At 44.7% G+C, this 27,034-nt stretch overlaps 1 protein-coding gene across 1 annotated transcript in view; it reads left to right on the top strand.

The window, feature by feature from the left end:
• MAPK12 (mitogen-activated protein kinase 12) overlaps positions 1-24,314 on the top strand; it is a 72,959-nt gene extending 48,645 nt beyond the window's left edge. Inside the window, exons 5-12 of the mRNA XM_030215846.1 lie at positions 1,445-1,474; positions 2,089-2,136; positions 4,767-4,881; positions 8,590-8,661; positions 13,534-13,613; positions 15,695-15,773; positions 18,336-18,509; positions 24,139-24,314. Coding sequence (XP_030071706.1) covers positions 1,445-1,474; positions 2,089-2,136; positions 4,767-4,881; positions 8,590-8,661; positions 13,534-13,613; positions 15,695-15,773; positions 18,336-18,509; positions 24,139-24,209 — 669 coding nt within the window. The 3' untranslated portion in view covers positions 24,210-24,314. The remainder of the gene's footprint in view (positions 1-1,444; positions 1,475-2,088; positions 2,137-4,766; positions 4,882-8,589; positions 8,662-13,533; positions 13,614-15,694; positions 15,774-18,335; positions 18,510-24,138) is intronic.
• Positions 24,315-27,034: the final 2,720 nt, after the last annotated feature.

Raw genomic sequence — 27,034 nt, 5'->3', positions numbered from 1 at the left:
AATTAGTGCTGACTAGTAAAAGAGGCCCATTTCCAACAGAAATGAAACGGGCGCTAGCAAGGTTCCAGGGCCCCCCTCCCTACCTCCCTCCCTCTCTCTCTCCTCCGAGTTCCAGCCCCCCTCCCCTCCGAGTTCCATGCCCCCCCCCTATCTGCTTCCCTCCCACCTACTGAGTTCCATGCTCCCCTACCTGCCTCCTTCCCTGTCCTCCGAGTTCCAGGCACCCCTCCCCTTTGAGTTCCAGGACCCCCCTCCCCTCCTCTTCGAGTTCCAGGACCCCCCTCCCCTTCAAGTTCCAGGGCCGGCCCCCCTCCCATTCCAGTTCTAGGACCCCCTCCCCCCTGCCGTTCCAGTTCCAGGACCCCTCCCCCTCCCTCTCCTTGCCTGCCCTCCGAGTTCCATGCATCCCTCGTGCCTCCCTCCCTCTCTCTCTGTGGCCTCCGAATGGAAGCAGGACGTGTGCGGTTGCCCCTCCCGTTCGTAAGTGCCGGATGTTGTTTAAAACATTTTACCTCGTGGTCCACCAGCAACAGGAGGTAAGAAGTTTTAAAGAACAGCCGGCACTTACGAAGGGGAGGGGCAGCCGCACACGTCCTGTTTCCACTCGGAGGCCACAGAGAGAGAGGGAGAGAAGCACGGGGTGGTGGAACTCGGAGGAGAGGGGGGCGTGGAACTCGGATGGGAGTGGAAGGAGGGAGGAAGGTTAGGGGGCATGGAACTCGGGGCTGTGGAACTCAGAGGAGAGGGGGCGTGGAACTCGGACGGGAGTGGAAGGAGGGAGGGAGGAAGGTAGGGGGTCATGGAACTTGGAGGGGAGGGGGCTGGAACTCAGGGGGGGGGATTCTGTACTCACCTCCGGTGGCTGGTGCTGGCTTCCCTTCCTTCTCACTTCCCATTGGTCCGCCCTGTGATGTCATCCCCAGGGCGCACCAATGGAAAGTGTGTTACGAACCCAGGCATCCAGACGGAGGTGCAAATTATTATATAGGATAATTGCTTGTTAACATCCAATTGACAGCACTGATTAGCTAGTTAACCAATTAAGTTATGTACACTGTTATAGAATACGCTTTGATTTCAGCGTAGAAATTAAGGCGCAATATATAGAATCCCGGGGTTACTGCTTGAACAGCTCAGCTTCTGTAGCTCGTGTCTCCTACATTTACTTTGTTGGGACTGAGCTATTACTTCCTGGGAGCACAGGCCCTTTCATTAATACTTGGGGTCAATGGATCAGTTTTAGCAAGAAATGGAAAATATATATTAGTACCACTGAGTACCCCCAGAAAAAAAGCCCTGCTTTTTACAGGTTCTATCTACGGCCTTCCATAAAGTTGTATATCTTCCTGTGACATTAGACAGGTCAAGCAGTTGCCTTGAGCAGTAGCCTGAACTAATATATAAGTATTGCATGAACTTTAACTGTATTTCATTTGTTTTATAGTACATCCATTCTGCAGGTGTGATTCATAGGGTAAGTTGAAATCAGTTTCATAATCTAAATTATTGAACTATATTACTGTGTTGTATTTACATGCTACACATTACATCCTAGGACTTCAAAGTGTATTGTGGGCAAGTTGTACATTATTATTCATAGAGTACTATGGTTGGCCACAGTGTTTCCTTTTAAGTAGTTTTGAAAAGATGAATTGATTCAAGTACAGTTTATAAGCACTGAATAGTGCCCTATTCCAAAGACTTAGAATCTGAGAGAAGGAGAGACAAGGTATGTAGGAAAAGAATACATAACAGGAAGTGATGAGTAAACATGGTATTGCTGTTACCCTCTTAGAGTTGATTGTGCTTGTATTATTGGATGAAAGGTAAGATCACCCATGATCTAAACCTCTGAATAATAGGCTTGCACTGGTGTTATGTTGCTGAGTTACTCATTGCTTAAATCACCTTGAAAGAATGAGTTTTAGCTCCCCAGCAGGAACCTTCTAATTGCTGCAACCATTCACCAAGTTCCTGACTCCTCAAGTCAATTTCTGCCTTGCTCTCCCCAGACCTCACATAAGCCAACCACTATGATTGTACTTTCTGCTTCTTCTATGTAAAATTTCTCTTTTAATCTCTTTATAGGACCTAAAACCTGGGAATCTAGCCGTCAATGAAGACTGTGAATTAAAGGTAAGTGACCTTGAGTGGTCTCTGGTGATAGTCGCCTATATAGAAGTCTCTAGATGGAATGATTATGTTGTGAGATTTCTTGTTTACTTGGTATTATTATCAGGAATGTCATGTGCTTGTATTTAATAATATTATTTTGTTCTCTGTGACAAGTGTTTATACATTGTGTTGGCGACAATAAAAATTAATTAAAAAAAAAAAAAGAAGTCTCTAAGGGACCCTTTTACAAAGGTGCATAAGGCTCTATGAGCAGGCATCGTGTGCCGAAATGAGACTACCGCCTGGCTAATGCACCCCCCTGGCAGTAATTTCAGATCTGGCGTGTGCCCATACCGCCAGGACAAATTATGTGTTCCCTACCATGTGCGGTGTTTCTGGCGTTAATAAGCAGTTGGCTCATTCTGTTATATGCTTACATAAATTGAGGGTTCCTCAGAGTATGAAAAAATATTTTAGAGGTTCAGCCCCTCCCTACCTCTCTACCCTCATCTCCCCTTACATTCCTACCCGTAACCTCCGTTCTCAAGATAAATCCCTCCTGTCGGTACCCTTCTCCATCACCGCCAACTCCAGGCTCCGCCCTTTCTGCCTCGCCTCACCCCATGCCTGGAACAAACTCCCTGAGCCCATACGGCAGGCCCCCTCCCTGCCCATCTTCAAAGCCTTGCTAAAAGCCCACCTCTTCAATGTCGCCTTCAGCACCTAACCACCATACCTCTATTCAGGAAATCTGGACTGCCCCTACTTGAAATTTCGCCCATTAGATTGTAAGCTCCTTGGAGCAGGGACTGTCCTTTTTGTTAACCTGTACAGCACTGCGTAACCCTAGTAGCGCTCTAGAAATGTTAAGTAGTAGTAGTAGTAAGTAGTAGTAAAAAGTTTGGGAATCACTGCTATAATGGTATATGGGCGCCCAGATTCTATCATAGAACATTAGCGTAAGTCAGCATGATCCTTTACTCCATCTTTTATAGCAGGTGTAAATGTAAGTGCCAATAAATGCTTGTTAAAGCCAAGTATTGGTACTCATAACCGACTGACTTCCAATTTAGCGCCAATTAACTAATTAGCTACTACTACTACTATTACCACTTATCAGTTCTATAGCACTACTAGACGTATGCAGTGCTGTACACTAAGTTATGCACATAATTAAGTTACATTCATAACTGGTGCTATTCTATAACTTGGCGTCCAATTATTTGCTTAACAGTACATGCCATGTATAGAATGTCTGAACTTGCGTCCCATGACAGAATATTAGAAAGTTGTAGACTGGGAGGCTGAAGTCCAGGAGCAGAGAATCCACCTTAGAATCCGCCAACTTGGCATTGATTAAAGGGAATACAGCATTGCAGAAAGGGATAGAGAACTTTGAGAATACTTTACACTGCAATAATTTATGATTTTTCGATTTTACTTTTCATAAGAAAAATCTACTTTTGAAATATTTAAGGATTATCCCCCGGATTATACATAGCATGACCGAAATCGGATGCGCAAATCCAGTCATAATCTGGATTTGCGCATGCAATTTAATTACTTAACAAGCCAATCAGTGCCAAATTGCTACTTAACAAGCAATTATTTATACTAATTAGCATTAATTAGAATTTATGCATCAGCTTGCTAGGTGTATTCTTTAAAATGGTGCTTGTAAATTCTAATGCATCCTGTCAAAAAGGTGGGGGTCATGGGTATGGAATGGGCAGACCATGGGTGTTCCGAAAATCTAGGCACATAGTTATAGACTACACCAGCTCTGTGTCTAACTTAGGCGCCAGTATTTACTTGGCATAAATGGCTGCACCTAGAGTTAGGCACAAGCATTGCTGCTAGGTGTATTCTATAAACCACTCCTAAATCTAGGCAAGGTTTACAGAATACGCCTAGGCAAAAATATTTTCAGTGCCAATTTTTCAGGTGCCATATTTAGAATCTGGTCCTATGTGTTGAATGTATTGAGTTCTATGAGAAGCATGTACATATTAAGTAATATTTCAGTAGCCTGGTAATTATTCTAAAATAAATACTGAAGACAGAAAGAAGCAGCAGCAAGCATAGTCATGGTTTTGCACCATGTTAGCGGAATCTACCGCTTTGTTGAGGAAATCCCAGCCTTCTGTAACGGATAGTAGAATTTTGAGTTGTGACTCAAGCTGTTGGTTCTTCCTTGTTTTCATGGGGAAAGTTAAAATGTGAGGAACCAATTGGTTGCAATGGGCAGAGTTTCCTAGACAGTCCTACTGAAATAGCAAAACACTAGCCAATAAGAAATCCAGGTTTCTGTGAATGCAGTGAGAATAACTATACATGTTCTTCAGTAATACAAATTGTGCCTAGAATTCAGGAGCTCTGTACAATGCATGCCCTGGTTGGGTCTTTTATCACTATAATGGTCTGCTGTGTTGTTCCAGTCTATTACCAGTCCATCAATATATAACCTCAAGATGAATCTTCATTGTTATCTTGAAGGGGTTTTTTTTGTATCTATCTTTCAAGGTTCAAGTCTCCATAATTTTCAATGTAAAACCACATGCTAAGCATATTTCCAGATGACCACAGTCTTGTCCAACTCATGACTTCTTTTGTAAAGCTCATTAATTGCTGGTACTTGCTTTTCATTACAGATCTTGGATTTTGGCTTAGCAAGACACACCGACAGTGAAATGACAGGTTATGTGGTCACCAGGTGGTACCGAGCTCCTGAGGTCATCCTTAATTGGATGCATTATAGTCAAACAGGTAATGCGCACACATCAGCTGTCACATCGGTATAGATTTCCTGAGTGTGATGAGTCATTTGGCATGCACACCTGGAAAAGATGTAGAAAGCAATGTAAACAAAACTGTGATCACACTGGAACAAAAGCAAAACCTCTGGTATCAAAATTCTGTTCTTTCAGAATACTTCTGTGGCTGCCTAATACTCAGCACTGATATTGAAAAGACTAGATTTTGATTCCCAACCCCAACTTAGGATCCTTGTACTGGATGGCATGGACAATACTGTGAGAGTAGGGTAGAAGTCCTAGTCATTGCTCAGCACTACCTGCTGGTCAGATTTGAGGTGCAGGTGTTCTAGTGTAAAGAGGGTCCCTTTTTGCTCCCTTAACGAAAGATCCTCTCCCAACTGACAGCACCGGACATGGGTGGAGGAGTAGCCTAGTGCAGTGTTTCCCAAGTCCAGTCCTGGAGTACCCTTTGCCAGTCAGGTTTTCAGGATATCCACAATGAATATATATGAACTTGATTTGCACACACTGCCTTCATTACATGCAAATCTCTCTCATGAATATTCATTGTGGTTATCCTGAAAACCTGACTGGCAAGGGGTACTCCAGGACCGGACTTGGGGAAGCACTGGCCTAGAGGTTAGAGCACCAGGCTAACAATCAGAGAAGCTTGGTTCAAATCCCGCTGCTGTTCCCTGTGGTCTTGGGAAAAACCCTCCATTGCTGCTTTAAGTACAATATTGTAAACCCTCTGGGGTCAGGGAAATATCTAGTATACCTGAATATAGCTTACCTTGAGCTACTAGTGAAAAAGTATAAGCTAAATCCTAATAAACATGAGAATAGTTACTGAGCTGTGATTTGAGCTAGGAGCAGCAAGATATAGCCCATTGGTTCCCAAACCTGGTCCTGGAGGCACCGCAGCCAGTCAGGTTTTCTGGATATCCACAATGAATATTCATGAGAGAGATTTGCATATACTGCCTCCTTGGTATGTAAATCTCTCTCTCATTAATATTCATTGTGGATATCCAGAAAACCTGACTGGCTGCGGTGCCTCCAGGACCTGGTTTGGGTACCACTGATATTGCTTGTTCCCAAAGTCTTCCCTGGTCCAGCTGCCAGGCAGATGAGGAAAAGGACAAAGTGGGGATGTGACTCTACAGTTGAAGACTTGGAGTTGTCTTCTCTGCTGCTATAGTGAGATTGTGTGAAATGTATCATTGTATCAGTTACGTTCAGTAAAGATCTTCTGTTTGGAACAGCACTCACGCCTCCAGAGTGATTTGTGGGTAAAGGAAGAGTACATTCACACTTTAGACATCGACATCGCTTCTCGGCCTTTTGGCTAAGATCAAGTGTAGACATTGAGGTGGTAAGTCCCTTCCCCCCCCCCCCCCCCCCCCATCAAGATCCACACCGAGATTTGGCGAGAAGGAAAGGATGGAATACCTGCCCCTCCCACTTACTTATTTATTTATCAAAAGGGGTTCACACCAGCTTTTGGATGGAGCTGTGGTTTGTGGCCTTTATGGATTGCCACTGCAGTGGCTGGGCTGGACAACAGGAAGGGCTAAAGTTTAGAAAAATCCTGTATTGTTGGAAAGGAAGGTTTATTTTATTTATTATTATTATTATTATTATTTATTTGGATTTTGCTCACACCTTTTCAGTAGTAGTTCAAGGTGAGTTACATTCAGGTACACTGGGTATTTCCCTGGCCCTGGAGGGCTTACAATCTAAGGGGTCCTTTTACTAAGGCGCGCAAAAAAAAAGGGCTGCGCTAGTGTAGGCATATGTTTTGGGCGCGCGCAGATCCATTTTTCAGAGTGCCTGTAAAAAAGGCCTTTTAAAAAAAAGGTTTGCCAAAAATGTATTTGTAGTAAAATAAAAATTGGTGCGCGTCCATTTTGAGTCTGAGACCTTACCGCCACCCATTGACTTAGTGGTAAGGTGTCACGCAGTAACTACGGTAATCAACTACGCACATAGAATGATTACCACCCGGTTTCTGCCGCACGCAGGAAAATAAACATTTTTCCAGCATGTGTAGTGGACTCACGTAAAAATTGAAACTATTACCCGGGCCACATGGTAACTCCAAATTGATGCGTGTAGGACGTGCATACACACCTATGCGGCTTAGTAAAAGGGCCCCTAAGTTTTACCTGAGGCAATGGAGAGTTAAGTGACTTGCCCAAGATCACAAAGAGAAGCAGCAGGGATTTGAACTGGCCACCTCTGGACATCAAGACTATTGCTCTAACCCATAGGACACTCCTCAACAGCAGAGTAGCCTTGAAACTGCCAGACCATTAAAAAAAAAAAAAACAAACATGTAGAAGGCCAAATCACATTCTTACAGCAGATTTGGCAGTTATAGCAGAATGGAGAAAACCACATTGTACCAAAGTCTCTTTCACAAAAGGGCATCTTCCAACTGAAACAACCTATCGAATGTTCCAGATTCTTCATTATCATACCCATACCATTTGTGAAATCTTCATCAGAAAACAACTCAAGCATAATAGTAATTGATAAGTAAATCAGTAACTGGTTTCACAGGTCTCTCTGACCGTGTGGGATATTTTACCTGCAGTAACTACGGTGCTCAGGTGTCTCCCAGGTGCTTCCCTTCCTGTAGTTTAGTGTTGGCTTGGCACTGGTTTCTTCTACTCCAGCTTCAATGGAGGACAAATGACCATCCCAGAGCTGCTTGGGCAGTGGCGTAGCCATAGGTGGGCCTTAGGTTCAGGCCCACCCAACAGTAGCACACATTTAGTGGTAGCTGGTGGAGATCCCAAGCTCTATCTGCTGAAGACTTCCCCCCCATGGTAAGCCAAGGTGGAAAGAAGCGTTTTCTCACCAGCTGAGATATTTTTGTGGTGGTGGTGGTGGTGAACACTTGGTGCTCACCCACTTCTTGAATAGGCCCACCCAAAATCTGTTGTCTGGCTACGCCCTGGGTGGAGCAATTTTTAGCAAGAGGTTTTTGGCACATGGCCCACCACTGCTTTGTCCCCTCCCCACTGAAACGTCAAATCTCATGGGTTGTCTCTTTCTGCTATTGATCTCTCTAGATTAGAAGTTGCTTCTGATGCTCACAAAGAAGAAACTATTCAATGAGCTGCCTTGCACCAGGTTTCCAGTGGTCTTCTGCCCAGTTATGCAACACTGCCTCTCAAATCTCTTGCTTTGGGTGGGATTTTCCCACTCTTGCATGGAAGAGCGGGAGATGGTCTCCCAAAGCAGGATACTCCTGCTCAGTGCAAGAGACTTGTCAGCTCTCCGTAGTAATTCAGAGCACCACAGCCCTTCTCACACTCCTAGATCTCTTTTGAAAGTTGCATCTGCTCCTCAAAATGTGATAAATGTTCTTAGCTGTTGAGGTTTGCGGTCTGCTTGTTTCTGTGGCACAGGTGTGTTGATTGAGTGGACCTGTGCCACAGACATGTCTCCTTTATCTTTTCTGTCCCATTCTTGTCCTTACTTTGACCTCCTTTCCTCTATCCTATTATTTGCTGGCAGTCCTTTCCTTTTCTAGTAGATTTTGATTAATTTTACACCATTTTGCTTCCTGTGTACTAGAGGTGGTATATTAATTTGCAATAAACCATAAACCATTTCTGTACAAATCCCTGAAGTTGCACTACAAATGAAAGGTAAATTATTCCAGCAGGGCATAATCACTCTTTCTCGGTTCTCCTGTTCTTCACAGTTGATATCTGGTCCGTTGGCTGTATCATGGCAGAAATGTTCACTGGACGGCCTCTCTTTAAAGGAAATGATCGTATCCTTTTCATATTTGTACTTGCATTCCTTGCACTAAGATACTGCATATAAGAAATTAATTGTTGCAGCACTGCCTGTGAAGATGTTGAAGAGCTGAAGCACAGGGAATGGCATAATTAATTCTACATGTCTTAATTCTATATATCAATTAAAAAAAATAAACCTTCATAAGTTTCATCCATGCTGCTTGCAAAAGAAGCAGTTTTTCTTACAGTTCTCTCAAGGTGCATTACTAGCCTTGCATACATTAACTGAAAAGGAGTTTTGGATACCACTGTTAGGGTGCCAGACTTTTGGCTCCCAGACCCTCTGGCTGCTGCACTTTTAGGCACCCCAATGGTGGCATTTCAAAGTTCTCTCTCTACTTCTCTCCCACACTGACTTCCAATACTTGTCAGCAGATGCTGCTTGCTGCTGGGGATCTTTGAAACAGAAGGGAAATGTGGACTGCCTCAGACAGTGCCTGTGAAATAGGATGATGTTTCAGGAAGCCTCCTTCACAGGCACTGCCTCAGGCAGCTCATATTTCCCTTCTGCACCAAGGAAGGACCCCTGGCTGAAGCAGTGAGCAGCTGTGGGCCCTGCTCTCTGCTGACCAGTACTGGAGATCAGTGCATAAAGAGGTCTTATAGACACTGCTGTTTGGGCAGGGTTACCATATGTCCAGTTTTACCTGGACATGTCCTCTTACTGAAGACATGGCCGGGCAACTGGGCGGGTTTTGCCAGCCTGCCCGTTTGTCCGGATTTCCGGACAAACGGGCAGGCTGGCGAGCCTAGTGGTGTCTTATCCTCCACTCCACTCCCCTTACCTTATTATACTGCCCTGGTGGTCTAGTGACCTCTTTCCTGCCACTACTTCCTTGCTAAGGGTCCCGGCACTGATTCAAGATGGCCACCAAGAGTTGATGTCTCGCAAGGCCGCTTCAACTCTCGGCAGCCATTTTGAATCGGCACCAAGACCGGAGTCAGCAAGGAGCAGTATGCAGGCACACTGGGCAGGAAAGAGGGGGCTCTTTCCTGCCCCAAAGAGGTCACTAGACCACCAGGGCAGTATAGTAAAGTAAGGGGAGGGGCGGATAGGACACCCTTAGCGGTGTCTGATGGGGGGATGAAAGGGATGGGGCGGTATGTGACAGGGGCAGGGTGGGGTGTGTGAAAGGGGGCGGGGTATGTGTCTTCTTTTTGTGGGGAGCAAATATGGTAACCCTATGTTTGGGTGTCCAAATTGTGGCACCAAAGTTCACATACCCTACATTAACACAGTTCGGAGGCAACTCTATAACTGTACACCACCATTTTGGTGTCCTAATAATGTGGGTAGTGAGCGTATTCTATAAGGACACTTAGATAAATAAATGTCTTTATAGAACACTAGTGTAACCTGGCATCGATGCACCTAAATGTAGGCACACACATTTACAGCAGCACTATGCTGTGGCTATAAGCTGTAGGAATGCACGCAACTTACGGAATTACATAAATTGCACATGTAAATATTGGCCCCACCTATGAGCTGCCCGTGCTCCACCCATTCTCCACCCTCCTTTATATGCTATGGCATTTTAGTGCACAATTATAGAATAGAACTTAGGCGCACTACTGCCATTTGCACACATAAGTGTACACTTACCCATGTGAATGGAAGTATTCTATAAATGTAATTGTGCAAAAGCCACTTAAATTTAGGTGATTTATTTATTTATTGCATTTGTATCCCACCTTTTTCCCACCTATTTGCAGGCTCAAAGTGGCTTACATAGTTTTGTTAACACAATTATTCTTAGATGTCAGGTACAATTATTGTTGTACAGAGATTAGTTAAGGGAAGAAGTAGAGAGTAGAAGGGAGGCATTTATTAGGTATAGTGAACGGTAGGTTGATCTGTTTATACAATGAAAAGATTAATGCACGGTATTAGTAACTAGGTTCCACTGTATAAATGGGGCTTGCAGTAAAATGGCAGCGTAAGTAACTACAGCCTTAAGCTGGGAGAGCTTATTTGCGGCTCACAATGTTCTTCTGTACTGTACTGCTACTATTTCTTAGAACAGCACTATAATTGCCACCGAAGTCCAGGAGAAAATAGTATTCAATTTTGGGATGCTGTGCTGTGCATATAATTTAGTCTGAAATGGAAACTTAATTGATCTTGACATTTCTAGATGACTGCATGTGTCATTGTGTACTGCGGGTTAGACAAAAAAAGGCCATGTTTTGTTCTTTCTGTGTATAGCCTACTTTCCAAAGAAAAAGGGGGGAGAGGGTCATATAAACCATGTTTTGTGTTCTAGCCACACTAAATTTTCAGGATATATCAGGACGCAAATGAAAATTCTGAAATTCAGAATAGCTCTTAGCAGTGGCGTAGCTATGTGGGGCCACGGGGGGCCTGGGCCCCCGTAGATTTGGCCCTGGATCCCCCTGCCGATGACCCTCTTGACCCCCCTCCCGCTGCCAACCCGCCCTCGCCGTCGCCTACCTTTGCTGGCGGGGAACCCCAACCCCCGCCAGCCGAGGCCCTCTTCTTCCTTCGTTCTGTTTCTAAGTCTGACATCCTGCACGTTGTACTCAGAAACAGAAACGAAGGAAGAAGAGGACCTTGGCTGGCGGGGGTTGGGGTCCCCCGTCAGCAAAGGTAGGTGACGGCGGGGGAGGGTTGGTGGCAGGAGGGGGGTCGAGAGGGTCGGCGGCGGCGGGGGGGGCAAAGTTGTTGGTGGTGGTGGTGGCGGCGGAGGGGGGGTGGCAATGTCGGGGGGGGGCGTCGGCAGCGCCGGGGGGACTAAAATGTGCCCCCTCACCTCGGGCTCTGGACCCCCCTCCCGCTGAAGTCTGGCTACGCCCCTGGCTCTTAGGCATTCTGACATATATGCGAATAAGTGCACACATACACAGATGTATATCATAGTAATCTATCTGGTCGATATTCAAAATGATTTAACCAACCTGAAATGGCCGCTGACTGGTTAAATCACTTGTTCGGGGCTATTTGTTCATTTTTAGCAGCACTTAGTGGCCCTTTTATTAAGGCGCGTAGGCACCTACACGTGCCCAACTCGTGTCAAACTGGAACCTACCACATGGCTACCATTTTTGACGAGCATCCAAAACATGTGGTAGAAATTTTCTACCACGTGGCGCTTACCCGGCGGTAATCGGCAGTGTACGCGCACTGACTACCACCTGGTTAATGCGTGAGACCTTACTGCTAAGTCAATGGGTGGCGGTAAGGTCTCAGGCTCAAAATGGACGTCCGGCAAAATTAAAACCAGCGCGTGTGCATTTTCAGCCACACAAAAAAAAGGCCTTTTTTGCAGGCGTGCTGAAAAATGGACTGCATGCATCCAAAACACTTACCTACACCAGCGCAGGCCATTTTTCAGCGCTCCTTAGTAAAAGGGCCCCTTAACCGGTTATTGCCAGTGAAAATTAGCAGTTAGTGCTTAAGTGAATGCCAGCTATTTTGGGGGTGTTCCGGGCAGTGGCGTAGCCACAGGTGGGCCTTTGGAATCGGGCCCACCCAAAATTGTGACACTCTTGCTGCAGCTGGTGGGGATCCTCAAACCTTGCCAGCTGAAGATTTTGTCTCCTTGAGCAGCCAGCGCTCTTCCAAATGTCAGCCAGCAGCACTTGCCTTGAGCTGACGCTGAGATCAGCCCTTCTGCACATGCTCAGTTTTCACACATGCAAAAGCACTGAGCATTCACAGCCTGGACAGCAGCATCAGTGTGAGGCAAGTGCTGCTGGCTGCCATTTGGAAGAGTGCTGGCTGCTTGAGGAGGAGGAGGAAATCTTCAGCTGGCAGGGTTTGGGGATCCCCACTAGCTCAAGTATTTAATATTTGGGGTTTGTGGGCAGGAAGGAGTGGAGAGAGCAGCCAACCGGAGGGGGGCCAGGGAGGGTGAATTCCATGCCCACTCACCTTGGGCTCATGCTCACCCAAAATTAGCCATCTGGCTACGCCTCTGATTCCGGAGGTAGAATGGGCACATGACTAGTTAAGTCGATATTCATTACTTAACCAGCCAGGATAACCACATAAATAGGACCACATAAAACACAGCCTTATCTATGTGGCAACCCCTGGCCAGTTAAGTTCTGAATATTGACTTAACCAGCCATGGGTTAGCCAGCACTGCACAACCCGGATATTCAGTGCCGAAGCCCAGACATGGCTCGGCATTGAATATCTGGGAATAACGCCAGACACAGGTCAGCAAAATGCTCACTGTCACCGGCTTAATATTTACCCCTATGTTAATACCTAGGGGCCCTATTACAAAGGCGCGTTAAAAAATGGCCTTCGGTAGTGTAGACATGTGTTTTGGGCATGCGCAGAATAATTTTTCAGTGCACCTATAAAAAATGCCTTTTTAACATTTTTGTCAAAAATGGACCTGCGGCAAAATGAAAATTGCGTGTAGCAGATGCGCATCAAAAATGAAATTACCACAAGGGCCATGCGGTAGCTGGGCAGTAACTCAAAACTGACGCGTGTTGGGCACATGTGGGCACCTACGCAGCTTAGTAAAAGGGCCCCCTAGTTTATACACAGCCTGAAGGGGGCACTGGAGGAGGAGCATGAAGGTCAGAAAACAAACACATGGAGCCTTTGAGATATGGTGTGTATTGGGGGGCACAAATGAACACATTGGCCCCCAGGCACTTTAAACACTCGATTTAGGGCCTGTCTGAGCCTAAGGTGATTTCCCTTGTTTTCTGTCAAAGAAATGTGAATTTGCTAGCATGACAGTTTTGCTTGTAGCGCACTTCGTTTACCACTGAGACTTAGCACAACAGGAGCAAAACAAGTCTGCTGCTTTTCTTGCGTCTGAGATCTGACATTTGATTCTTAACCTAACGGCCTTCAGATCTGGACCAGCTAACAGAAATAATGAAGGTGACTGGCACACCAGCTCAGGATTTTATTCAGAAATTGCAGAGTCCAGACGTACGTATAGATTTTGTTTATAGAAATGAAAGGGAATATTGAAAACTTCACTGATCAATATTCAGCTGGTGCGGTCAGCATTTTTTTTTTTCCTGGTAAACACTGACTGTCGCTGGCTAAATTAGGCCCTGATATTCAATGCTGGGCTGGGGCAAGTCCAGACACCTGCACTGAACATCAGCGACATGCAGAGTGAGGATGTTTCTATTCCAGGTCCATTAAGAGCTACAGTGTAAGGCTTATATTTGTGAGTTGATTAAAGTCGTGATTAATTAGGCAATTAAGATAGCTGTCCAGCAAAGTTTTGAGCATTGCTACAATTCTTACTGCAACTCTTGTCTTGTATGGCCTTTCAGCTTCTTTGTTAAGAGCTTTGCTGAAGGTTCAGATTTCTGTGGTCATTATAATTGTCAACAGTGCATTTCTCCTTTATAAACTGGATTACTCTGTCTCCTGATTGAGGAGAGGATTGTTTTTAAGATCTGGTGTTTCAGATTTCAGATTTTACATGTTGATGGTCCTAGTTTATCTTATTGATTGTTTAATCTTCCATTAATGTAATCATGTGCTTAGATCTACAGGATTGAATCTGTTTTACGTTCCTCCTGTTGTTAAAGCTAGCCTGACAATTACTTGGTGGACGGCCTTCTCGGTGGCAGGTCCTGTCCTGTGGGATGCCTCCCTGATGGGCCAATGCTCAGAACCTGATTCCAGTGCAAGAGCTGATTAGCGGTAGACTAGTGCCGAGATTAATCTGCATAGAATGTTCAGAGGGCTGCAGCGCAGGAAATATGCACATCAAAGATTAGCGCAAATTGTATTTAAATAATTGGGGTGTTAGAAGAGAGGATTTCTAATTTTTTTCCGCTTAAAATCTGCCAGTTTTGATTTATTTCAGGAGTGGAAGAAAGCCTGTGCAGGCCTCTAAGTACTGGGAGTGAAAAACAAATGTGTGCGGGTCCAAGCAAACTTGAAATGGAAAGCACACATTGGTGCCTGTTTTCTGCACTTTACTATAAGCCTTTCAAGTGAAAAACAAATTTGAGAAGCTTCTATTTAAAGGCACCAAAGAATGGTGCCGATGTCTGCTTCACTTCCTGGTTTGCTTTCACACAAGAGCTGTGCTTACTGCAAAACTCTTGTATGCATGTTCCTGACATGTTCCTCCCCCTTTCTTTCAGTCTAATGGTGCACATACCATTTGCATACTATTAGCATTGGGGAAATATGTTTTGGCACAGTTCTCACGGTATGGGCTGAGCGTTGTTCCCTATAGCGTGGGAGTTCTGAGCGTTGGCCCAACTCAAATAGCAATGTTCTATCCTCGGCACACTCATGGGCCCCATGAGTGTGCGAGGATCATAGCTGCGGAGAGGGGGGGGGCGGGGGGACAAAATTCCCTGGGCCCGGCACCACAGTCCCACGCGCCCTCCATCGTCGACTGTCTGCCACCAGGCTGGGCCCCCTGCAATGAAATCACAGTGCCTCTCACCTCCATATGAAAGCGCTGCAGGCAGCAGATCGCCTCCCTTCAGGCCTCCTTCCCTCCCTGTGTCCCGCCCTCGTCTGACGTAACTTCCGCTAGGGCGGGACACAAGGAGGGAAGGAGGGCCAAAGGGAGGCGATCTGCTGCCTGCAGCGCTTTTACACGGAAGAGGCGCTGTGATTTCAATGCAGGGGGCCCGGCCCAGTGGAAGGGGGGAGCGGCGACCTCGGGGGGTGGAGGGGGAAGCGGCGGGGGCGGGGCCGGCCTTGCTCCGGGCCCAGCCCAGTCTCTCGGCGGCCCTGCCGAGGATAGAACATTGCTATTTGAGTTTTCAGAAGAGATTAAAAAGAATTTTGTATTCTCAATTTTTTTTTTGGGGGGGGGGGGGGTTCTTTTAGAAACAGAGTACATTGATTGTTATTGGAAGGTACTAGATTTTTCTCTATTTTTTAAGAGCTTTTTTGACTGTTGTGCTCTGCCAAGATTAAGTGTGATTACATTATACAGAATGTAAATGATGATTGAAAAACACATTTAAATCATCAAATATTTTAATTGATACTGGATTAAAATATTTTACTTGTTTCTTTTTTAGGCAAAAAATTATATCAAAAGCCTCCCAAAAGTGCAGAAAAAAGACTTTGCTGCAGTCCTCAGATATGCAAATCCTTTGGGTAAGCATATTTTAGCCCAGCATTCAGAAAGGGAAACTGGCCTTATAAAATTATTATGTCAGTGTTTTCCCCTCACCCCAATAGCTTTTGAACCATTTACGCATTCAAATTTCTTTCACAGATGCTTGAGAACCTGTGACCCCAGCTCAAACTTTTCATGTTCTGGGGTCCATGGAATGTAGAATTTCTGTTTATTTTCCTTTTGTATAGGGAAACAAACCAGGTTGATTCAGGTGCGATCCCAGGGAGATCAGAACAAACTGTGATATTTTTGAGCTGTCTCTACCCTTGATTAGTACCTGTAGTTCCCTGATCACATGGCTGATATATAACAACACAGAGAACCTGAAATCTCAGGGAAGTCAGAATACATTGTGCTTTCACTGAATATTTTTAAAGCTGCCCTACCATTGGTTGACTTCAAGTATTTTGAAAGGTACCTTGCCATTAGTTAACGGTCATGTTAAAGGGTAAAGGGTAATTAATTTGATATACTTAGGGTTACCATATGTCCGGATTTACCCGGACATATCCTCTTTTTGAGGACATGTCCAGGCAACTGAGCGGGAGTTTTGCCAATCTGCCCGATTGTCCGGATTTCTGGACAAACGGGCAGATTGCTAGCCTCCCCTCCCCTTACTTACTACTGCCCTGGTGGTCTAGTGACCTCTTCCACCTTTGGGGCAGGAAAGAGCCCCTTCTTTCCTGCCCGGAGTGCTGCCCTGCATGCATCCTTCCTGTTGCTGATCTCGGTGCCGATTCAAAATGGCCGCCGAGAGTTGAAGTGACGGGGGGGGGGGGTGATGGGGGTGTGGTGGGGCGGGGCATGTGTCCTCCTTTTGGGGGGACAAAATATGGTAACCCTAGATATACTGCCCTTCTGTGGTATACATAGTATATTCCGGTATCTTCTTGGTCTCCAGGAGGCTCACAATCTAAGTTTTGTACCTAAATTTACATGACAGTTACCTGTATAAAGCACTATTCTACAAATGCCTGCTTAACTCACATAGCGCATACTTGCAAGAGGCAATTGACATGGGCAGGGCTCACACTTTTCACTGCTACATTGCAACGGTATCTTGTACTTTTTTAGAGCTCCATTTGTGTGCATTGTGTGATTCTGAGCAGTCTCATTCCAGTGACTACTCAGATATATCGACTTCTGAATTGCTGAAACTTGGTTCCCTGTTGAGTCTGATCAGCTCTTTGGACAATAATCTCGGTACATTACTCTTAATGACCTCTGGCTTAAGCACATAAGAATAGCCATACTGGGTCAGACCACTGGTCCATCTAGCCTAGTATCCTGTTTCCAACAGTGGCCAATTCAGGTCACAAGTACCTAGCTTGGGTTCCTTTGTGGAAGTCCATTGGTCCTTCCCTATTCTGTGTTTCTGGTCTTCACCTTCGTAGGGTATTTGCCTTTTTTTGTTCCCGGGGCTCACACTTATGCATATCTAGAATGCTATAATCCAGGCATGTACCTCTGGCATTTAGGCGCTAGCACACCGGCACTATGTCTGCCATAAGTGCTCATACCTAAGTAAGCACCTACTTTCCTTTATAGAATTGGTACTAAGGTGCCCTATTATAGAATTTTCGTTACAGTGCTTGCCAACCTGAATTTCCATCTCAGGAGATAATTCAAGAACAGTATATGAGGAAGGCAGTATAAGTGCACTACCACCCCAGCGCTTGGAAGAACGAGAGCTATGAAATGACTGAAAATTATGAGGATGGGATTTAAAAAGGCATGCCCTGTATTCACACTCCCCCCCCCCCCCCTGCAGCGGAAGAGCTATCTGTCCTCACAGCCAAAAATGGTTCACGTAGGAGGAATGGAGATGGGGGCAGTAGTTGTCTGAAGCTAACAGAACCTGGGGAACACTGCTAGCCCTGCAGCTTCAGCTTCTGTTTGGCTGGCAGGACCAAAGAAATACCACTGAACCTGTTGAAACTTCCCCCCTGAGCCCATCTTTAGTGAATGTCCGCTAATACTCCTCCCATAGCCACACCCCCTTTTCAGTTGTGTGCTAAAAGATTTACATGTGCATCTTTATAGAATAGCGCTTAGCAAGATGTGCACGGAAATCCAAATTGTTGCCAATTAATGGCAATAATTGATGGTTAATCTCCAATTATTGGCACCAATTGCACCCAAATCTGTGCACAATTTTGAGCACCATATATATAGCATCTGGGGATATATGTACAAATGTTGCATGGGAAAACCACTGCTTGCACTGGGATTGGTAGCATGGAATGTTGCCAGGTACTTGTGACTTGGATTGGCCACTATTAGAAAGAGGATACTGGGCTAGATGGACCATTGGTCTGACACAGTATGGCCATTCTTTTGTTATTTACAAGCGTAGAAGATGCACAAGGCTTCTAAAATGGCCTTCCTAGTTTCCTAAATAGTTTAATAACTTTTTTAATTGAAAAAATAATTGAGCATGCGCATCCTGAGCAATGGTCTTTCTCTCTCTTGTCTTGTGTCTGTTTTCTATTTATTCTTCTATGCCAGCTTTATGAGATACTTTTCTTTGTACTGGGCAGCGGTAAACCTCCTGGAGAAAATGCTAGTATTGGATCCAGAGAAGAGAATAACTGCAGCGGCGGCACTGGCTCATCCCTATTTTGAACAGTTCCGAGATACCGAAGAAGAAGCGGAGTCCAAGCCATATGACGACACATTTGATAATGTTGACCTTCCCCTTGATGAATGGAAACGTAAGTGTGATGAGGCCAGAATAGGATCAAGTAGAATCTTCCACAGTGGGTTAGAATTGACTGCAGAGACAGAGAGAGAATGTTTTCTTGAAATTTTCTTGGCTAAGTGACAGCTTGATGGGTACTGACAACTTAGTGAAGAAACCAGATCCACTGCATATTCAGAGTTTCTTGATTTTCTGTCTTCTAATTTTTATTTTAAATTAGTAGTATTTAGCTCATGCTTTTCTAGTGTAGTTCAAGATGAGTTATTTCAGGTACAGTTGGTATTTCCCTGTCCCCACAGGGCTTGCTCTTTAAATTTGTACTTGAGGCAAGGGAGGATTAAGTGATTGTCCAAGGCCAAAAGGATGGTCATTGGGATTTGAACCCTAGTTTCTCTGGTTCACAGTTTGCTGCTCTAAGGCTACTCTTCCACTCCACTGATGCTTGATGGATCTGTTATAGTACAGAACCTAGTGCAATGGGTAAATTTTCTATAGTTTAATAGCTTCTGCTGCTGGTTGTTTTATTGTTTAGGATTACTACAATGCACAGGTTTGGTGAAATGAATTGAAGACGACAAGCAAAACCTGTATGTTGTCACAGTCTTAAACAGTAAAAAGCATTGGCAGCAATATGTGTTTTTATAATGCATCTCTGCCATAACTTCTTGTTTCTTTGTGGGCGGAACACAGCTAAGGGAAAGCTCCCGGGCTGGCTGCATTTAGTGTATATGAATCAGTGCTGCTGTGGGCAACCTCTAGAAGTAAAGACAAATTTTAAGTTATAATGGTGGGGGGGAGGCTGAGAGAGAGGGGGAGATGCTGGACTGCTGGTGGGAGAGGGGTGAAGGGGAAGGGAAGGAGAGATGCTGGACCTGGGACCAGAGAGGGCAGAGAGAGAGAGAGAGATGCTGGACAACAGGAAGGAGGAAAGAGAGAGGGAGAGATGTTGGACCTCAGGACAGGGAAGAAAGGGAGAGATGTTGGACCCGGGGGCAGAAGGAATGGAGAAAAGAGAGAGGGAGAGATCTTAGATCCAGGAGTGGAGGGAAGAGAGAGAGAGAGAGAGAGAGAGAGAGGTGTTCGACCCAGGGGGGTGGAGAGGAGACATAAGAACAGCCATACTGGGTCAGACCAATGGTCTATCTAGCCCAGTATCCTGTTTCCAACCATGACCAATCAAGGTCACAAGTACCTAGCAGAAACCCAAATCGTAGGAACATTCCATGCTATCAATCCCAGGGCAAGCAGGGGCTTCCTCATGTCTATCTTAATAGCAGACTATGGACCTTTTCTTCAGGAACTTGTCCAAACCTTTTTTAAACCCAGATATGCTAACTACTGTAACCACGTCCTCTGGCAACGAGTTCCAGAGCTTAACTATTTGTTGAGTGAAAAAAACATTTCCTCCTATTTGTCCCCTAGTCTTTGTACTTTTTTGAAAGAGTGAAAAATTGATTCATTTTTACCCATTCTACACTTCAATTATATCTCTGGCTCAGCCATCTCTTTTCCAAGCTGAAGGGTCCTAACCTCTTTATCCTTTCCTCATTTGAGAAGAAGGGCAACCTTCGAAAGCTAATCAAGAAATGTATTGTTATGTCCAATAAAAAAAGGTATCATCTTATTTTCTTTTCCATGTTTTATTTTGTTTGATTTCTATTGATAACCTCATTTGAGAGGAGTTCCATCCCTTTTATCATTTTGATCACTCTACTTTGAACCTTTTCTAATCTTTTTAGAGATATGGCAACCAAAATTGAACAAAATACTCAAGTTGAGGTTACACCTTGGAGCAATACAGAGGCATCATAGTATTCTTGGTCTTATTTACCATCCCTTTTCCTAATAATTCCTAGCATCCTGTTTGCTTTTTTTTGGACACCACCACACACTGGGCAGAATATTTCAGTGTATTGTCTACAATGACACCTAGATTTTTTTCTTGGGTGCTGACTCCCAAGGTGGACCCCATCAGGTATCTATGATTTGGATTATTCTTCCCAATGTGCATCACTTTACATTTGTCCACATTAAATCTCATCTGCCATTTGAATATACAGTCTAAGATCTTCCTGCAATTCTTCACAGTCTGCATGTGTTTTAACAACTTTGAATAGTTTTGTGTTATCTGCAAATTTAATCACCTCACTTGTCGTTCCAGTTTCCAGCTCATTTATAAATATGTTAAATAACACAGGTCCCAGTACATATCTCTGCAACACTCCACTATTCACCCTCTTCTGTTGAGAAAAATGGCAGTTTAAACCTACCCTCTGTTTTCTGTCCAATAACCAATTCCTAATCCACAGAAGGACATTGCCTCCTATCCCATGACTTTTTAATTTTCTCAGGAGTATCTCATGATGAAATTTATCAAAAGCTTTCTGAAAATCCAGATACACTACCCACTTTATTTTCGAAAGAGATCAATGGCCATCTTCCGACACAAATCGGGACATGGCCGGCCAAATCGGTATAATCGAAAGCCGATTTTGGCCGGCTCCAACTGCTTTCCGTCACCGGGATGGCCAAAGTTCCCAGGGGCGTGTCGGAAGGGTAGCTAAGGCAGGACAGGGGCGTGCCGGGGTGTGCTTAAGAGATGGGCGACTTCGGCCGATAATGGAAAAAAGAAGGGCGTCCCTGGCGAGAATTTGGTCCACTTTATTTGGTCCCTTTTTTTCAGGTCCAATTCCCAAAACAGTGCCCAAACTGACCAGATGACCACCGGAGGGAATCGGGGATCACCTCCTCTGACTCCCCCAGTGGTCACTAACCCCCTCCCACCCTCAAAAAACAACTTTAAAAACTTTTTTGCCATCCTCTATGCCAGCCTCAAATGTCATAATCGGGTCCATTGCAGCAGTATACAGGTCCCTGGAGCAGTTTTAGTGGGTGCAGTGGACTTCAGGCAAGCGGACCCAGGCCCATCCCCCCTACCTGTTACACTTGTGGTGGAATATGGGAGCCCTTCAAAACCAACCCGAAACCCACTGTACCCACATATAGGTGCCCCCCTTCACCCCTTAGGGCTATGGTAGTGGTGTATAGTTGTAGGGAGTGGGTTTTGGGGGGGGGGGGGTTGAGGGGCTCAGCACCCAAGGTAAGGGAACTATGCACCTGAGAGCTATTTTTTTTTTAATTTTTAGAAGTGCCCCCTAAGGTGCCCGGTTGGTGTCCTGGCATGTCAGGGGGACCAGTGCACTTCAAATGCTGGCTCCTCCCATGACCAAATGCCTTGGATTTGGCCGGGTTTGAGATCGCTGGCCTCGGTTTCCATTATCGGCGAAAACCGAGGCTGCCTATCTCAAACCCGGCCATCTCTGACATTTGGCCAGCCCCAACCATATTGTTGAAACGAAAGATGGACGCCCATCTCGTTCGAAAATACGGTCGGCCCCGCCCCTTCGCGGCACCGTCCTCGGAGATGGGCGCCGTTAGAGATGGGCATCCCCGGTCCAAAATGCCCCTCTACATCAACCAATTTACTTTTATCCACATGTTTATTTACGCCTTCAAATAGGTGAAGCAAGACTTCCATTGGCTGAAATCATGCTGACTTTGTCCCATTAAACCATGTTTGTCTATGTATTCTGCAATTTTATTGATTATAATAGTTTCCTCTATTTTGCTCAGCATTGAAATCAGACTTACTGGTCTGTAATTTCCCAGATCACCCCGGAACCATTTTTAAAAAACAGCGTTATATCGGCCACCCTCCTATCTTCGGGTACTATGGACAATTTTAATGACAGATTACAGATCATTTACCATTTATTCCTTTTATATAACGTTTCTTATTGCAATTACAAAACAGAACGGTTTAAATTAAAAAATACATCTCATAACCAAACAAATAGGAACTCCAGTCAATAATAGGAAAGCACAGCAAACCAAAAAATAATAAGAACATAACTAATAAAACACAGTTATCTAAGTTAATACAAATTAAATACAGTTTAGCCTGGACTTTAACACCTACCCTACTCTTATAGATTCTGTTCGATATGTTTGGTAAAAAGAAAAGTCTTTGGCAGTTTTCGAAAATGTGTAAGATTTCTCCAATCTAATCTCTTTTGGAAGTCCGTTCCAAAGAGTAGGAGACAGAAAGAAGAACACCGATGCACGCGTAGATTCCCATCGAGCCTTAGTAGGCGAAGGAATGACAAGCCTATTGTCTGTAAGTTATCTGAGAGTCCATGCAGGAGAATAGGGAATTGTCAAGTTGGATAAGTAGCTAGGATTAAGTAGATGAAATTCCTTATGTGTTAAGACAAGCACTTTAAAGTTGACTCATGTTTCAATCTGAAGCCAATGCAGTAGATCACTAGCTGCAGATCAGCAATTTAATGTTTGAGTTCTTTCAGCACCCTAGGGTGTATGCCATCTGGTCCAGGTGCTATACAAAGAGAAGGAGGGAGGGACGAGGGAGGGTGAGATGTTGGACCTGGTGGTGGAAATGATGGAGGGACAGATATTGGACAACAGGATGGAGAGGTAAAAATGTTGGATTATGGGGGTGGTGGAAGGACAGCAGTAGAGAAGGAGAGATACTGAACCATAGAGAGGAGAGTGAAGCTGGCCCACAAGTGAGAGCAGGAGGGAAGAGAGATGGGGCATTTAGAGCAAGACTCGTTTTACTGTCTCAAATCCAGGCTAACACTTGCGGTTAGACACCAGACGAGAGATACAGATATATATATATATTCCTGCTAAGAAAATCAAGAATTTACTTTTGGTGACAATACAAGAAAACAAAGTTAAATTTGTCAGATCACACAGTGAAAGATCCAAAAAAGCGACCTTTTGAATGGCAAAAAGACTCCTGATGCAGGCCAGATAGGCCAAAACACAGCTATGTCGAATCTTGCTCACTGACCATTCTGTTGTATTTTATTTATTATAATTTTTTGCTCAATAAATTGACCTACTGGATTTTCAACTGAAGCATTGTCTATTTCGTATATAATTTTTGGTCATCTTCGCTGTTTTTGGCTATTGCTCAGATGACATGAAAATCAGAATATGTTTTTGTATGGAGATTTCCTTGGAGAAATGTGTTAGTCCTGATCTACACCTATTGTTGGAGGGAGATTGGACTTTTGTGGATTCAGAGCATGTTTACACTTAGCTCATTAGAACTGCTATACTGTGTCACACCAAAGGTCTGTGAGGGTCATGTATGCAGTTTGTCACCTATGCGAGCATTGTCAATCTAGTGTGTCCCCCAAATGGAAAAAAAGGTTGCAAACCACCGCCCTAGAGCCTCATCAGCATTTAGAAAGCAAAACAACACGCAGATCTTTCCAAATTTATACCCCAGATGCACCACTAGAAAACCTCACTCATTGGCCTTCAACTCACTCATTGTGGTGGTGAATCTCTGTATGTGGGATGAACCACCCTCATCATCTTTCATTACAGTATACCAGGCCTTGGTCTGGAGCCCTGCATTCTCAGGCTTTGAGCTGAACCATTGGGTGTTGCTTTTGCACACTGTCTGGGTCTCTCTGCTTTTGTGGCATCTCCAACCCCAGCTGACCCAGGGAGCAAATCTATAATAAAGGATTTCCCCATTCTCTGTTTTCTGCATGTAGTTGGTTTTCAGAAACTGCAAGTGATGTTGTATTTTGCCTTTTATGCAGGGATCACATACAAAGAGCTGATCAACTTCAAGCCTCAACAGCTACCAGAGCCAAAGGAAACAGCTGTGTAACCAGGACAAACAATCCCACTACACTTATGTGCAGGGCCGCCAAGAGGGGGGGGGGGCAGGGGGGACAAAATTCCACGGGCCTCCAAGGGGGCCCCGGCACTGCAGTCCCACCCGCCCTCCGTCGTCGACCGTCTACCACCGGGCTAGGCCCCCTGCATTGAAATCACAGCGCCTTTCACCTCCATGTGAAAGCGCTGCAGGCAGCAGGGCAGCAGATCGCCTCCCTTCAGGCCTCCTTCCCTCTCTGTGTCCCGCCCTTGTCTGAGGTAACTTCCGTGAGGGCAGGACACAGGGAGGGAAGGAGGCCCGAAGGGAAGAGATCTGCTGCCCTGCTGCCTGCAGTGCTTTCACCCGGAGGTGAGAGGTACTGTGATTTAAATGCAGGGGGCCCGGCAGGGTGGCAGACGGAGGGGGGAGCAGTGACCTCGGTGGGGGGGGGGGGGGTGGCGGCAGGGCCTTGCCCCAGTCTCTCAGTGGCCCTGCTTATGTGAAAGAGGAAGGGCGTCTAATTTTATGAGAAGTGGCTGTAACAACCATTTAATACGTTAACTGGATGTGTTTATCTGTTTTGTAAGAATGATTGGTGCATTTTATTCTAACCAAGGACTTAGTGCCTTTTTGTAGTGGCTTAATTTAACCTTATATTGGCTTTCCTAGGCAAATGGTTACTCATCAATAAAATACATCAAGTAGTCATTCCTGCAAATAGGACATTTTTGTAAAGGTGGCATGAAAGCAAAAATATTAAAGATCATTCCAAGACAGAATTTGTACAGCTCTACCCTGCAGTGCCCTAGGGTTTGGACTGAATTGGGTTCCTAATCCCAATCATTGATCTAAACTGCCATGAAAGACTGTAAGACACGAGACCTTCCAAAGAGCATTTCTTTTCAAGGCATCCATATGGTAATAAAAAAAAAAGTGTTTCCTTAATACAAGTCACACTACTGTTAATACAAGATGCACTACTGTATGAATACAGACCCTGTGTGTCACACACCATACTGTGCCACGTGCTAGTATGAGCTGTTGCAGAAAGAACTAGCCATGCTGTGAGAAATCCTACGTTCCTGTTGGGCGTGTGGCAAGGACTCAATAGAGCAAAGCCCTTGGCCATGTCAATTGTGGAATCCAAGACTAACCACTTTGGCGGTAAAATTAAATCATGGCGTGGCATGGAAGAGACAGAGGGAATGTACTGATGTCATATATTGGATTCACTGTTATCACATGACCTATTTTGATGGATAGCTGAAGTCTAGTGAACTACCGTTGCTTGCTGAAGTGATTTTTATATGCTGCTAATGCCTTTTCTCAGTGGACTACAGCAGGTAATCTGTATTTTCTATAGATAGTAAAAATAACATGTGATAGATACTGTGGAATGCCATGAATCTTATCTTCTTTGGGACCAACTTTTAAAAAGCTGCTAGTAATACAGGCCATAGGTTTGATTGTGATTGCTAAAAATAAGTAATGCTCATAGCGTAGACTTGACTGAAAACAAACCTGAAAGGAGAAGCTATGAAACATGTTTGACTTGTAGCTGAATAGCCTTTGCACTGAATGCAGAGCTCAGGGTGGCTCAAGGGATTGTGGTGCCCTCTGCCAGCTTTTGCATTGGCACTCCCCCCCTTGCAATCTCGCATCTCTCTCCTTTCACTATCCCCCACACTTTCACCTGTGATCCAGTATCTTCCCCTCTCTCTCAAGTCTCCCCCTCCTGCTGGACCGGGTGAGGCAGTGGTAATAAAGGGTGCCAGAATCCCAGTCTGGCATCTATCCCTCTAGGAGTTTGAAGGTACACCAGATTGGGATTTTGGTGCCCTTTATCACCAACGCCTTGGGCCACTGCCTCACCTTGTTCATAGGTTGAGCTGGCCCTGACAGAGCCGATCATCTTCCTAACTTGGCTGGGATTGACCAGCATCATCTTAAAGGCTGGTTCTGATATCCTGGTAAGGGAAATTTGCCGGGGTGTAGACGTTTCTCCATCATGCAGTGGTGTTGATTCAAGAACCCAAAGATTGGCAGAGGAAAACTGGGGTTACAAGGAGTATCCAGCACTGAGTATCTTGTACACATTGCACTGAGCCTCCCAAAGTTCCATAGAAACCTATGGAACTTAGCCTCCCAAACTGCTTTGAAAATATGCCTAGTAGTATGCTGCACTTTGGTTTGAGTGAATTATGTTGCCAGCATACTCTGTTGGAAAATGCTACCATTTCAAATCCCCAGGCTTCTCTGCTGTTTCTTTACAAGTAAAATCATCATACAAAGCTTATGGTTGAGTGGAGAATGAACGAGAGATTCAGTTGCAGAATGAGTCTCTCTCTTTTTCTCTGAGTGATGGCATTTTAAAATATGTTATGTTGAAATATATACCTATATGTATGGGGTTCATATTTACATTTTTGTGCACTTTTAAGGTAGTTTTCCTTGGCCTGTGTTAAAACAAATTGTGCAGATATTTGTATAATTCCAGTCTTGTGTTGTTTGTGTCAGATCCGAAGCTACGGTGCTCTAGTTATGACTCATAAAGTTCAGTTTCTAATGGAATTGTAGCATCCACCACCAGAAAATGGTGTGTTTGAGGGTGAAAGCTATTGAAAGTCAAATGCAAAATGTGCTTTATTATTAGAAATGATGACAAGGAGAGTACAAAAAACTACAGATAAGAGGGAACATGTTTGTTTTAATGCTTTCTATTTTCATGTGTTTCCCAGTGTAAATTTACCCTTTCAGAAGGTTTTCCACAAATGAGTGGAAACTTGTGCACGATCCTCCGGATTCTTTAAACTTGCGTGCTCAAATTTGGACATGCA

The sequence above is a fragment of the Microcaecilia unicolor genome, chromosome 10 (genome assembly GCF_901765095.1).
Source record: "Microcaecilia unicolor chromosome 10, aMicUni1.1, whole genome shotgun sequence".
Classification (NCBI taxonomy): Eukaryota; Metazoa; Chordata; class Amphibia; order Gymnophiona; family Siphonopidae; genus Microcaecilia; species Microcaecilia unicolor.
Note: the sequence above shows the minus strand (reverse complement) of the source record. Positions and strands in the feature narration are given on the sequence as shown.